The sequence below is a fragment of the Phodopus roborovskii genome, unplaced genomic scaffold (genome assembly GCF_943737965.1).
Source record: "Phodopus roborovskii unplaced genomic scaffold, PHOROB, whole genome shotgun sequence".
Lineage (NCBI taxonomy): Eukaryota > Metazoa > Chordata > Mammalia > Rodentia > Cricetidae > Phodopus > Phodopus roborovskii.
In genome coordinates, this window is record NW_026126418.1 from 77,608,668 (window position 1) to 77,622,499 (window position 13,832).

At 36.8% G+C, this 13,832-nt stretch overlaps 1 protein-coding gene across 5 annotated transcripts in view; it reads right to left on the bottom strand.

Annotated features, from left to right (window-relative positions):
- Positions 1-910: 910 nt before the first annotated feature.
- Positions 911-13,832, bottom strand: part of Rc3h2 (ring finger and CCCH-type domains 2) — a 64,691-nt gene continuing 51,769 nt past the window's right edge. For 4 of the 5 annotated variants that reach the window (XM_051185337.1, XM_051185334.1, XM_051185335.1 and 1 more), the window contains 5 exons: positions 10,327-10,408; positions 10,109-10,243; positions 9,770-9,877; positions 9,522-9,670; positions 911-8,551 (listed from right to left, as the gene is read on the bottom strand). In XM_051185337.1, the coding sequence (XP_051041294.1) occupies positions 8,356-8,551; positions 9,522-9,670; positions 9,770-9,877; positions 10,109-10,243; positions 10,327-10,408 (670 nt within the window). In that variant the 3' untranslated portion in view covers positions 911-8,355. The remainder of the gene's footprint in view (positions 8,552-9,521; positions 9,671-9,769; positions 9,878-10,108; positions 10,244-10,326; positions 10,409-13,832) is intronic. The other variant, XM_051185336.1, reaches the window with a different exon arrangement.

Consider the following 13,832-nt stretch of genomic DNA (forward strand, 5'->3'; position numbering starts at 1 on the left):
TCATGCAGTTGTATACATCTCCCTGCCTCAAGTGTGGACTTGGCCTAGGGCCTTACTTCTGAAGACTAAAATATCACAAAAGTAATCAGATGCCACTTTCAGGGTAAGATTGTAAGACTAACTTTTCAGCTTTCTTGCTTGCTCTATGGCTTTTCTTGCCACTTAGATAAGCCAATCTCATCCAGTCTTCCACTGTGAGATGTACAACGGAGACTTATCTGGCAAAGAACTGGCAGACTAGACTCCAATGAACAGTCAGCAAGTCTGAGCTTTCATTTCAATAGTTCATACAGAAGATCCCCACCAGCCTTCATAGGACTGAACTTGGAAGCTTATTCTTCCACATCTGAGCAGTGAGAAGATGATGGCAATGCCAACCAACTTTTGGATTACAGTTTCTAAGAGACTCAAAGGACCCACTTAAGTCACATTCAACTTCTTGACCTACAGAATCTGAGATAGTAAGTACTGTTATGTTACACTGCTGTTGAGGGAGTGAGTAATTTATGTGACAATAGAAAACTAATACAGGAAAATGCAAATTTACTTTATCATTGTGTATCTATTTTCACAAACTCAATTTTAAAATTTTTATTGTTATAAAAAAGGGCCTTTTGCCTGAATGTATGCCTTGTACCATGAGTACCTGGTGTCCATGGAGTCCAGAAGAAATGAGATGCCCTGGGACTTGAGTTACAGATAGTTGAGTTATCATCTGGGATCTGGAAAGGTCCTCTGGAAGAACAGTATGTTCTCTTAACCACTGAACCACCTCATCAGCACTAGTGAACTGGACTTTTAAGGAATTAATCTTAAATTGACAATTCCTCATCCTCTTCACAAGTAGACAAAAAATACCACTGTATTTACTCAATATTTCAGAAATAAAAACTATAACCACACAAAAGCATTTATACAAATGTTCATAGCAGCTTTATTTGTAATAGAAATTTGAAACAACTCAAATGCCTTTTAATGGAGGATGGTTAAACAAACCATGGTATATCTATACCATGGCATATTACTCAGCGATAAAAAGAACAAACTATTAATACATGCAACAACTTGGATGAAGTTCAAGGTAATTGTGCTAAATTCATTTTAAAAAAACAGCCAATTTCAAAAAATTACATATGGTATTATTTCACTTATATAACATTGTCATCATGACAAAATTACAGAGATGGAGAACAAATTAGTGGCTGCCAGGGTTCAGAGAGCATGCTAAGAAAAATAGTGTGACTATAAAGGGCGAAAAGAATGAATGAGAGGAAAACAGTTGTCTTAGCAATGGCCTTTCCACAAACTTACACTTGAAAAACCTGAGTAAGAACCACTCATACACCCCTTTGTGGGTGGGCATACATAGGTGAATGAATACACATGAAGCTGAGAAGGGGTAAAGAAGGTCTACTGGATTGCATATGATGTCAGTTTTCTGGTTCTAATATTGTACTAGCTATGCAATATACTACCATGAGACAAACTATGTGAAAGGTACATGGTAATGTCTGTACTTTCTGTAACTTCCTATGACTCTATATTTCAAAATACAGTTTAAGAAAATACAACTAATCTTCATTCTCTTGGACTTATATATCTATTTTTAACCACACCTTTCTTACTCTCCATCTGATCCTCATTCAGAATGGGTTTTGAAAAAAATCCTTAAGCAAGACCTATTTATGAAGCTATCCCACAGGTCTCTGAGCAGTAGCATGTTAAGCATGTTTTTACAATAGGCATTAGCCATAAATCTTTGTGAAATTTCATTTCTTCCATGATGGTAACTTTCCATGCTGGGTGTAAAGGTGTACATCTGTGATCTTAGCACTCAGGATTCTGAGTTTGAGACCAAATGGGCTATGTAAGACCCTACCACTGTAGTAACTTGTTTTCTCTGCCTGGTTCACATCTTCATGGCTCTTCTTCTTGCTTCTTCCTATACCCCAAAGTCACTCTGGGGTTTATTCAAGACTGCATGTGAAAATTATACCTGTCCTCAGTAAAACAGGGTTTGTAATCTTTAAACAAATTTCCAGTCCTCTAATAATGCACAGATGTCTAATGCACTTTTTTTAAAAAGCACAGCAAATCTGGTCATTCATTCTCCCCAACCCTAATCTTCAAGCTCATCTCTTTTCCTCCATCCCTGCATGGTCATGTAGTCTACACTTACAGTATTAACACAGCCTCCTTGCTGGTCTATCTCCAGCTTTCATCTTTTACACCACTGCCAAAGTATCCTTTCTAAAAAATCTCAAGTCATTCCCTTATGTAACTTCCAAGATGCTCTTATAATCTCTTTAGTATAATACTCAATGCCTATCTACCTTTTCTAGCAGTGTAAACTTGGGCCCATTCTGAAAAGAATCTATATTCCTTTTCTTGTCTGAGAATGGTAACAATAATCTACGTTGTAACACTTAGAACTCTGAAACATACTAAATGCTCTGAGATTTGGCTGTCTATGTTATTACTCTGTGAAGTCCCATTCCTTAATCACACTTTCCACTTAGGTGGAAATGGATACAACTGCCACCACTATTACCTTTTTGGGAGAGAAAGATGGCAGAACTCTGACTCTATTACTTTCTGGTTATGAGATCTTGGCAAATTACAAAACCTCTCAGATGAAAAACAGGATTAAAATACAAAATAGAGGTAGAGATCAGGAGATCATGAAGATGATTTGTTACTGGTAAAAATGTTATGCAGGATTTAAAGTCTAGCCAGAGGTTGTCTCACAGAGAAGCACCCCCTCTTGATCAACACAACTGTATCTGGACCCTTTGTATGTAGCTTTCTGAGCTATTCATCTTGGTTTTTCCCATTTCTATACCACGAGCTTCTATGGAAAGGGTTCATTTTATTGACCTATAGTCTAAAAGACTGGCACAGACAAAGGCTTAGGACACAGCTGGGTGAATAAATAAAGGCACCCTGGGATCAATGACAATGGTGCTGAGATTCAGGTCATTTAAAAAAACTTTTTCCTGAAGCCTACAGAATGATTTTCATACTTTCATAACACATGACTTTGTCCTATTTATGCATCTGTTCTATTATCTCCCAAAGACAGTATACTCAGTATTATTTCTTTTTACACCACCTCCCATTTAAAAAGTATTCTGTATTTAATGAAATGTCAGACAATTAGGAAATATATCAACTTCCTTGGGTCTATTTACTTCCCAAAGATATACCAATGGAGCAAGAGATCATTTAAGTTCCTATTTAAGGAGCTTTATAAGATATATATCAGAACAACTAAAGCATATCAAAAACTTAACATTCACACTAAACAAACAACTTTTAAGGTGGACAAATAATTTTATTTTGTGCATGCAAATACATGTCAAGTACTGCAAACTTTTTCCATCAGTTTTCTCTCAAACACTGAAAATCATGATGCTCTATTTTGTGAACAGCCAAAGCTAATATCTCTTCACTTCGGTGCTACAGCAAAAACACAACAGAATTCACTCTTTGCTATTCACTATCATCACAACCCTCATTGCTCCATCTCTGCCCTCCCCCCATATACAGGTTTTATAAGTCCTAGCCTTCCCCCCCATTTAATCCTATTCCTATAGCACAAAGGGAAACATTACAATTTGGAAACTCAAATTGAAATAAATGGAATAGAATTTATTCCCATATATATTCCCCATTTCATTGTACAGAATTACTTTATAGTTTTAAATAGAAGCTGAGTATATGCCTTAAAAATGAGCATTAAATCCATCTTAGAGATGGTGCCTGCTTTTTACATGATGGGTGTACACCATCTTTAATTTCATTTACATTTCAATCGAACAATAGATTTGCAAAGAAAATGTCTAATACAGACGTAAAAATATTCACACTAAGCTTCACAATCGGTTGTACAATTGACAAACAGGCCTCTTTTCCCAAACTTTCCAGCTAAGCAAATTTATAAAATGTAATCAATGCAACAAGAAAAACGTTTCTCTTTCATTTCCAGGGAAAAGAATATGCAATAAACAGTAATAAATGCAGACGGCAGTTGCTGCAAGCTAACCACGATACTCCCGAGTGGCTGTACAGTGGGTATGTGCAGTACAAACAAAAGCCACATGTGTTGTATCACAACTACAGTATAACTGTTTGCCCAGCTAAGAGAATGCATGCACTTCCATGCCGTGGGTTATAAAGTGAGGCCTAATTCTTGAAAGGATGATGGAATATGTTCAAATGACCTTGGCTTTTGGCAGTACTAAGTGCAGCCAGTGTCCTTTTTCCAATGGTTTAGGGGATATTTTTAAATTTTTATATAAGAAAAAAAATTTTGCCAGTTTCAGCCTTGGGGGAAAAACTCCCCTTAGAGTAAAAATAAGTCTCCACTCAAATGTGGGGTGTTCTGATCTATGGTTTGACTCCTTGTACTCCCTTGCCAGCAAAGGGATACAAAGAAACAGCTAGTGTAAAGGAGTTACTAACAAACTTAATCTCTAGAAAAAGGGATACTCCTTGAGCATGGCATTTGTGTTCTGCTTACAGAAGGGGCCCTTCTGTAGAAGGAGTTACAGTAAGTGATCCCATCAGTACTCTTGATTCACTAAAACATAAAGAAAGTTCTAAGACAATAATACACAGCTGCAATGCAACTTTACTCTTTAATGATTAGTTACCAATATTGGTGACAGTCTGCTCAGAAAATGACTCCAAGAAACAAGGGAAGAAATTCTCAGATTCTGCTAAAATCACGTATCGAATCTGATTGTTGTTACAAGTTCCAACCCTGGCTAAAAAAGACAACATGGGCTGTATCACATCTAAAATTCAAAAGTAGGGTAGATGATTTTTAAACATTATTTTTTTCAAATGGTTAAATGATCCCATTCAAAAGTCCTACAAATCATTGCATTCTGGAAACTTCTGTATATAAAATCAGGATGTGCTTTGTAACTCAGCATCAACTTGAAATCTGGGTCAAAGTGAGTAGGAGCCGTACAAACGGGAAAGTTTAAGTTTTTGTATGAGAGATTTCATTTAATTCTCTTACTAGAGTAAAAATCTATGAAAGGAGGGAATCAGTGACATGGGCTTAAAGAGCTACCTTAAAAAAAAAAAATTACAATGTACAACTGTCCCCACATATACTGGTCTGTTGCATGACATTGAAATAAGTCATGGTAGCAAGGGCAAGAGAATCTGATTTGTTTAGGTACCAACTAGAAGGAATACACACAGAACTCTTAGAATTCATAAAATGAAATGACCCCACACAAGACTAATGATGTTACATTTACAGCATCTCAATGTGGCACACTTATTAGGATCTAAACTTACAAATTGGGAAGAAAAACAAAACATAAAGGAAACACACAACATTTTCCTGCTTTTCAGACTTCAGACTGCTTTTTCCTGATTGGATCCACAGGCAACACATGCAGTTTATATATCAATATTACAAATTTTCTCTTCAATTGCATTGTAGCCTCTGATGCCAAATGTGTTCATCACAATGTCTTGGTAAATCAAAGTGATGATTGCCCCCAATTTTAAAAAAGCCATGGTCTAGGTCTGTTTGTACTATTTTCCTCTATCATCAGTAGGTAACCATTTTGAAGAAAGGTCAGATGAACTGTTCTTTCTTCTGAAGTGGCAGAGATCCAATGGCTTTATTTCACATTAAACCCACCAAAACAGACAGTAGGTTGTCACCACATAAAAGATGCAATACAGAATAACATCGACACAGAAACAATTCCTATGTTGTTAGTGAGGAAGAGTAAAAATTTAAGAATAGGGAGTAATTACTTTATGGGATCATCTGCTGCAAGACAAGCATTATTTTACTCTAAGTGTGTGAGACATACCAATAAGGTTGGCAAGTACACATACTGATGCAAATGTAATTTACTGAACAAGTAGGTGAACACCTAAGCATCCCAATCCCCTCCAGCAGAGCACAACCACGCTTCAAAATTTCAATTTTAAAATTAAAAAGGTTAAATACACAAGATCAATTTATGTAGTATATATTCACCCTCAGAAAGTGCTGAGGATGTTTGTGTAGTTCTGTTGCACGGAGGGTTCTTTCCCTGAGGGCACATAAGGAGCTCTCAACTGTTAATAGGTCTCTATTTTGTAACAAAATAGCAATTTTAAAATCTTAAAAAAAAAATACATTACCTTCAACATGGAAGATCTCACTATTAAATATTCATGAAACAAACAGACTGATTTACATAACCTTTTTGGAATTATAAACAGAAAAAAAAAAAGAACATTGGAAGCATTTTAAATGTAGTAAGTTCATATTCAAAGAAAGGTTCTGATATAAATTACATAACAATCATGTTCCTGTAATATTCTAAGTGAATTTATAATGTCAGAAATAAGTTAATGTAACATGGTTTAAAACTCTTGTTCCTATTCATTTCAGGTGACAGAGTGAAATAAATAAAATGTCTTTGTAGGGATGGGGAGCACTGGCCATGGCAAAGAGGTACAGTACTAATCAAAGGAAACTAAGTCAAGGCTACTGTGCTGTTATGCTACAAACAAACATCTTCATACACTTAAGTATTAAATAAATGTGTAAGATCTTCCATACTGACACCAGAATATCAAAACTACCCCTTTGTTTCTCAGGTATTATTTACAACTTATCAGTCACCTTATGAGCATGTTCATTAAGACAGGTATCAAACACCAGTATTTACTCATTCCAATCAAGAAATTTCAGGGAAATGTCAACCCTCCCACCCCTGGAAATGTGCACAAAACTTTTATCAAAATCTTATCTGATACAATGCTGTGGTTTTTTTGTAAAATAACTAAATAGCTCAGACGACCAATAACATGATCCTGTTTAAGCATCTTGCTAGCAGGAGAAGCCCTTACATACAGTACACCTGGTGAAAGATCAGCTTGGCTTAAAATATTCCAGTACATTTGTCAGAGTAAACAACTTCACAGAAGTTAATTAAAAAATAATAAAAGTCAAACTAATCTTAAAGAAATGGAGGAAAAACAAAAAAAGATAAACTATAGGTAAGATTACCACCAGGAAGGAATGCCCAGCTTTTGTTTTCAAATGTGGACTGAAATTTAAACTTCAATAAAATACCACCCACAAATGTGAGACATGGCTGACTGAACATAATGCATACTTATAGATGACAAGTGAAAATTTCAGTCACATTATGGCAGGGCAGAAATTATTCATGTTCTTAAGTATGGGTAAATGTTAGCCAATGTTCTACTACTACATGGTTCATAGTCTCATCAAACTAACAGTCAGAAAACAAGGAAAATTAAACCCAACATGAAGTTAATAACAAACAATATGTAACTAAAACAATGCAATGAACACTCAAATTAATCTCTTTAAATTAAAGACCCAGCAAGACCATCTTGTTAGTCAGTGCAAATGCTACAGACAGGGTTTTCTCAAGAAAGGTGAAAGCACCTGATTCTTCTGCCAAGTCATCAGATTCAATAATGCACAGGCTTAAATCTGCATTTTAAAAAATTGCCATTACATTAGTGCATAATTTATCAAAATTGTAAAAACGATTCTGCATAACTTAGGAGAATTTAATATCTAGTACATCAGCTGAAAGACTTAGGCACTTGGTTATATTTTTAATTAATTACTTCAACAAGTAGCCTGTGTATAAATATTAACAAAGCAGAAAACTATTCTTGAAAAATGGGAAATTAAAAATTAAATGCTACAGATAAAAGCACTGCACCACACTTCCACATATAATGCAGTAAAGAAAGCTATTATATAACCCTGTAAAACTCTATGGTAAGAACATCTAACTCCACTTTTCAAAAACAAAAAAGAAAAAAGAAACAGGAAAATAAAAAGAAAAATCCATGCAAAGTCCAATAAAAAAGATAAATAAAGCAGCTGGAATGAGATGGAAATTTCTCTCAGTGAAACACAAAATAGAAATAAATTAATTAACTCTACTTTCACTAGATGTATCATTGTAGGATCCTGCTAGTTTAATAACTGAGTTGTTAATTTACTGTAGAAGCCATTTAAAATAGGAAATGGCTCAGTTACTGCACCGGATTGCTACAAACTCATAAAAAGCTGCTTGAAGCTTAAGATAATGTTGTCCAAATTCCAATAATTTCTGGAAAGTGAACGTTACACCCTAGTAAAGTAAATTTTCTTTTCTTTTTTTTCATAATGCTAATGCAAGAGGGCTTGAAGTATCAAAGAGTCCACAGGAAATGGATGCCCCCAGTAATATCTTTTTTTTTTTAAAAAAAATATACATTATATAATATATATTATATATATAAAAAGCTAGTGTAAATGCTTCCATGGTGTGGTCACAAATTTGAAAGATGAGCCTCCTTTCAGCTGTTAACCATCTTCCCATTTGCAATAGGTTTCAAAAAGTTGTTTTTATCTTCAGACACAACATGAGTTTTCAGAATGAGGTTGCCAACACTGACAGATGTGGTGATGGGGAGGCAGCCTGTACTGCTAATAGACACTGGGAGTGGCTGGCTAAAGCAAGACGTTACCGGAAGAACTGGTTTTTGCTCCTCCCTGAGAGAAAATAAATGATAGTGAAAGCAAATTAACTTTAAGTGCAAATATTTAAGAGTTATAATATATGCTCTCCAAAAGCTATTTCAAACTTTAAGAGCCAACAGAAAAAGCCTATCTTTTCTATCAAGAAAAGTTTGAATGGGGGTTGGCGAGATGGCTCAGAGGTTAAGAGCACTGGCTGTTTTTCCAGATACTCAGGTTCAATTCCCAGCAATCACATGGCAGTTCACAACTGTTTATAACTACAATCCCAGGAGATATAATGCGTGTTCTGTCCTCTGAAGGCACAGCACAAGGCGTGCACATGGTGCAGAGACATATATGCAGGCAGACACCCAGACACATAGAAATTAATAAATGCAAACTAAAATAATTTTTAAAATATCAGTCACTAAAAAGGTTCTATTTCCAAATTTGTCATAAAAGTTCCTGATTAGATGACATGTAATTATCAAGTTTAAGACCAGGCTCAAATCTTTGGCAGTAATTAAATAAAATGGCAAGAAAATCATAACATGACTTTCAAAATAATATTCAACATAGCTTTTGTTTTAGTTTTTATGAATAGTTTAGAAAAGATTTATTTTGTATGTTTTAGATTCATGTATGTATCTGTACCACATGTGTACAATGCACTTGGAGGTCCCACAAAGAGGTAGGATTCCCTGGAACAGAATTACAGATGGTTGTGAGCAACCATGTGGACAATGAGAACCAAACCTGGGTCTTTCTGCAAGAGCAACACATCTTCTTAATTGCTGAGCCTCTCTCTAATCCCTTATGGTTTATTTTTGAGATAGGGTCTTGCTATTGATTCCATGACAGCTTACAACAACTGTTGAAGTTATAACTGTGTTAATCTCAGACTTAAATGGTAAAAAGCCATAACTACTCTAATACTCCATCTACCTCTCTAAGAATTTATACCTTATGCCCCCTGATTACAAAGGGTCTGTCTAACACTCACAGAATCACATGGTCTTCACCTAAGCTCTGTCTCTTCTGCTTTACTGTGTCCTTCTGGTGCTGCTGGCCTGGATGGCCATTTTCCATTGCTGTTCCATTCAGCAACTGATCATTTTGAGAACTGATATCAAGCTGTAGGTCCAGGATTTCCTAAGAAAATAAAATGTTAATCTTTCAATATGACAGTATTTTTTGTGTTTTAATTTACAACAGAACAAAGCCACCTAATTATCTAATTTTGGCACTTACTTCAATTTGTTCACTTTGTCCTTCAGGTTCATCAGTATCAAGTGCTGAAAGCTCTAACTCAATATCTCTATCGGGCTTCGTATCTACTGTGTCTTCTGTATAATCACTCTGTAAATAAGAAAAATATTAATTTTATACCTGAAGAACCTGGAACCTCCTTTAAATTACAATGGGAATTTAATGACTTAGCTAAAGAATTAGTTCAGAAGTCTGAGACTAGTATTTTTACTCTAAGTTTTAAAAAGTAATCATTCATCTGAAAAGTTGAGCGTATATCCCAATACACAGCCATAGAAAGCAAATACGTTAGCATGAAGCTGAGACGTTCAGTTTCCTTACCTCTCCATTTCTCAGTTCAATTTCCTTGCTTAGAAGATTTAAAGTAAGATGTCTGCCTTCATCCAGGGAATTCCATTTCTGTTGCATGGCCAGAGCATTAGCTTCCCTCTGAAGAAGTAGTGAGTTACTCTTGGCCTCCATGAAGAGAGAGGAAAACATAAACTTAGCTTTCAATTATTATTTTAATTTAAAAAAAAGGATAAATAAATAGAGTCTACCTGCTGAAGTTCAATGCTCAAAAGGTCTCCAGTACTGGAATGCTTTCTATGACCAGATAAATCAGTAACAATGAATCTGTCCCTTTAAAAAAAAAAAAAAGTATGTTTATTATAGTTAAAGTGAGACATATAGCATTAATGACTATGTGTTTTTTGTAACTATCCACACTGAATGTGTTTTAGTCACCATTCTAAATATAAATGTTTCAGACATTTTTCAAACAGATCAAATTAGCTGTGTATCTACTATGGCTTATTCCATGGGGTATGAGGGTGGGATGGGGGGAGGAGTTCAAGACAGGGTTTCTCTCTGTAGCCCTAGCTGTCCTGGAACTCACTCTGTAGACCAGGTCAGAGAACTGCTGGCTTCTATCTCCCAAGTGCTGGGATTAAAGGCATATGCCACCATCACTAGGTTGGTTTCTATATTTTAACAGGCATGTAGTTTGTAGTTTAAAAGTAAAGCATTTTGCCCAATGAGATCCGCCTATCGGTGCAGAAACATCCTGAGTATCAGCCCAGCCTTTGTCCTCTACCACCAGCCCTTAGCTAGACATGAGTTTGGGCCAAATTCAGGCGGCCTCTCCCCTACACCCTCTCCCGGGAACTCCCTGGGTTGGGCCCGGATCCCCCTGCTCCTGTGTCCTGTCCCCATTGAGAGCTCTCTTGGAGCTCTGATACACCCCACCACCCCCACTGCAAGTCTGCCCCCCCCACCCTGTGCCCTACCCTGCCCACTGTCCCACCACTCTGGTTGCGCACTGGGACTGAGGGTTGAGCCAACAGTCCACACAATTTGGGGGAACTTCTGGGAGCAGCTCTGAACACAGGAGACCTGCCTATCCACGTGGAACCAACCATAATTTCCACCTGCTTGGTCTCTGAACCCCACCACCGGTCCTCTACTGGAGTCAGGGGCCCCTCCCAGAGATCCGCCTATCTCTGCCAGACCACTCTTCAGTTCCTGCCAGCAGGATGCTTGACCCCCAAACCAGGGCCTCTGCTAAAGAAGCCTCAGTTGGAGAGTACCAAGCCCAGGCTAGATAAGCCTATAGGCACAAGGAACATCCAGAGGCCCGGCCTTCGGGATCTTTGACCCCCATCACCTGGAGCCTGATCGTTGACCCCCATCCCTGGGTCCCTGCCTGTGGAAAGACCTCCTAGAGAGCTTGGACCACGCAGAGCTACAGATATCAAACCTCTGACCCACATAAGCCAACCGGGGAAGCACCATAGAGAGAAGGAGAGACTCCAACAACACCTACTGGAAGTAGCTATGGGAAGACCACAAAACAAGAAAACACCTAACAACAGAAAGACAAGCATGACACCATCAGAATCTAGGGAATCTACACCAACTAGACCAGAACACAACAACAAAGCAGATGAAGCAGAAGGGAACGACTTAAAAATTATCATCATAAAAATGATAGAGGCCCTCAAAGAAGATGTGAGAAAATTCCTTAAAAAAATGGAAAAAATAAACAAAAATGTGGAAGAAATAAACAAATTTCTTAAGGAAAGTAAAGAAAGTACAGAAATCCAAGAAAAAAACAATTAAGCAGGTGAAGGACACTATTCAAGACTTGAAAACTGAAATAGAGAAAATAAAGGCAATACAAACTGAAGGAATGCTGAAAATAGAAAAACCAGGCAAAAGATTGGGAACTACACACGCAAGCATAACCAACAGAATTCAAGAGATGGAAGAGAGAATAAAGAAAGAATATTAAGAACAACGAAAGAAAAAGGACAGGTAACATATAAAGGCAGACCTATCAAAATTACACCTGACTTCTCCATGGAAACCCTCAAGGCCAGAAGGTCCTGGATAGATGTTCTACAAGTACTAAGAGACCATGGATGCCAGCCCAGGTTACTATACCCAGCAAAACTCTCAATCACTGTAGATGGAGAAAACAAGATATTTAATGACAAAACCAGATTTTCCAAATACATATCTACAAATCCAGCCCTACAGAAAGTATTGGAAGGAAAACTCCAACCCAAGGAAGTAAACAATGCCCAAAAAGATGTAGGCAACAGATAATCTAACTACACCAGAAACTAAGGGTAAAGCAGGACAAATATATCCACAATACCACTGCCAACAACAAATCTAAACCAAACAAGCATCAACAATCAATGGTCCTTACTCACACTCAACATTAATGGTCTTAACTCACCTATAAAAAGACACAGGAGAACAGAATAGATACAAACACAGAATCCATCCTTCTGCTGCATACAAGAAACACATCTAAGCTTCAAAGATAGACATTACATCAGGGTAAAGGGTTGGAAAAAGATCATCCAATCAAATGGAACCAAAAAGCAAGCAGGTGTGGCTATCCTAATATCTAACAAGTTAGACTTCAAACCAAAATTAATCAAAAGAGATAAACACGGTCATTTTGTATTCATCACAAGAGAAATCCATCAACATAAAGTCTCAGTTCTGAACACCTATGTCCCAAATACAAAGGTGCTCACATTGGTAAAGAAATGCTACTAAAACTCAAACCTCCCATAAAACCTCACACACTTATAGTGGGAGACTTCATCACACTAGACAGGACCACAAATAAGAAACTCAATAAAGAATCAAAAAGAACTAACAGAAGTTATGTCTCAACTGGGTTTAACAGTCATCTACAGAACATTCCATCCAAACACAAAAGAATATACCTTCTTCTCTGCTCCACATGGAACCTTCTCTAAAATCGACCACATACTACTACTAGGTGGCATAACAAACCTCATCAGATACAAGAGACCACCATGCTTTAAACTTGGAATTCAACAACACCACAAATCGCAAAAACCCTACAAACTTATGAAAAATGAACAATGTGCAACAGAACCACACCTGGGTCAAAGAAGAAATAAAGAAAGAAATTAAGAACTTTCTAATATTCAACGAGAATGAGGACACAATATACCCGAACTTATGGAACACCTTCAAAGCAGTGTTACTAGGGAAGTTCATTACACTAAGTGGCCATATGAAGAAGACAGAGGATAGTCACATCAGAGAATTAACAGCACAACTGAAAGCCTTCAAACACAAAGAAGAAAACTCACCCCGGAGGAGTAGATGCCAGGAAATAATCAACTTGAGGGTTGAAATCAACAAAATAGAAACCAGGAATACAAAAAATAAATAAAATAAAATAAAATAAATCAACGCAACAAAGAGTTGGTTTTTCGAAAAAATTACAAACCTTTATCCAAACTAACGAAAAAGCAGAGAGAGAACATGCAAATTAACAAAATCAGAAACGAAAAGGGGAAATAACAATGGACACAGAGGAAATCCAGACAATTTTCAGGTCATATTTGAAAACCTGTATTCCACAAAATTTGTAAATTCAAAGGAAATGGACAAATTTCCGGATAACTATCACTTACCAAAATTAAATCAAGAACAGACAAACAACTTAAATAGACCTATAACCCGCAATGAAATAGAAGCAGTCATCGAAAGCCTTCCAACCAAAACAAAT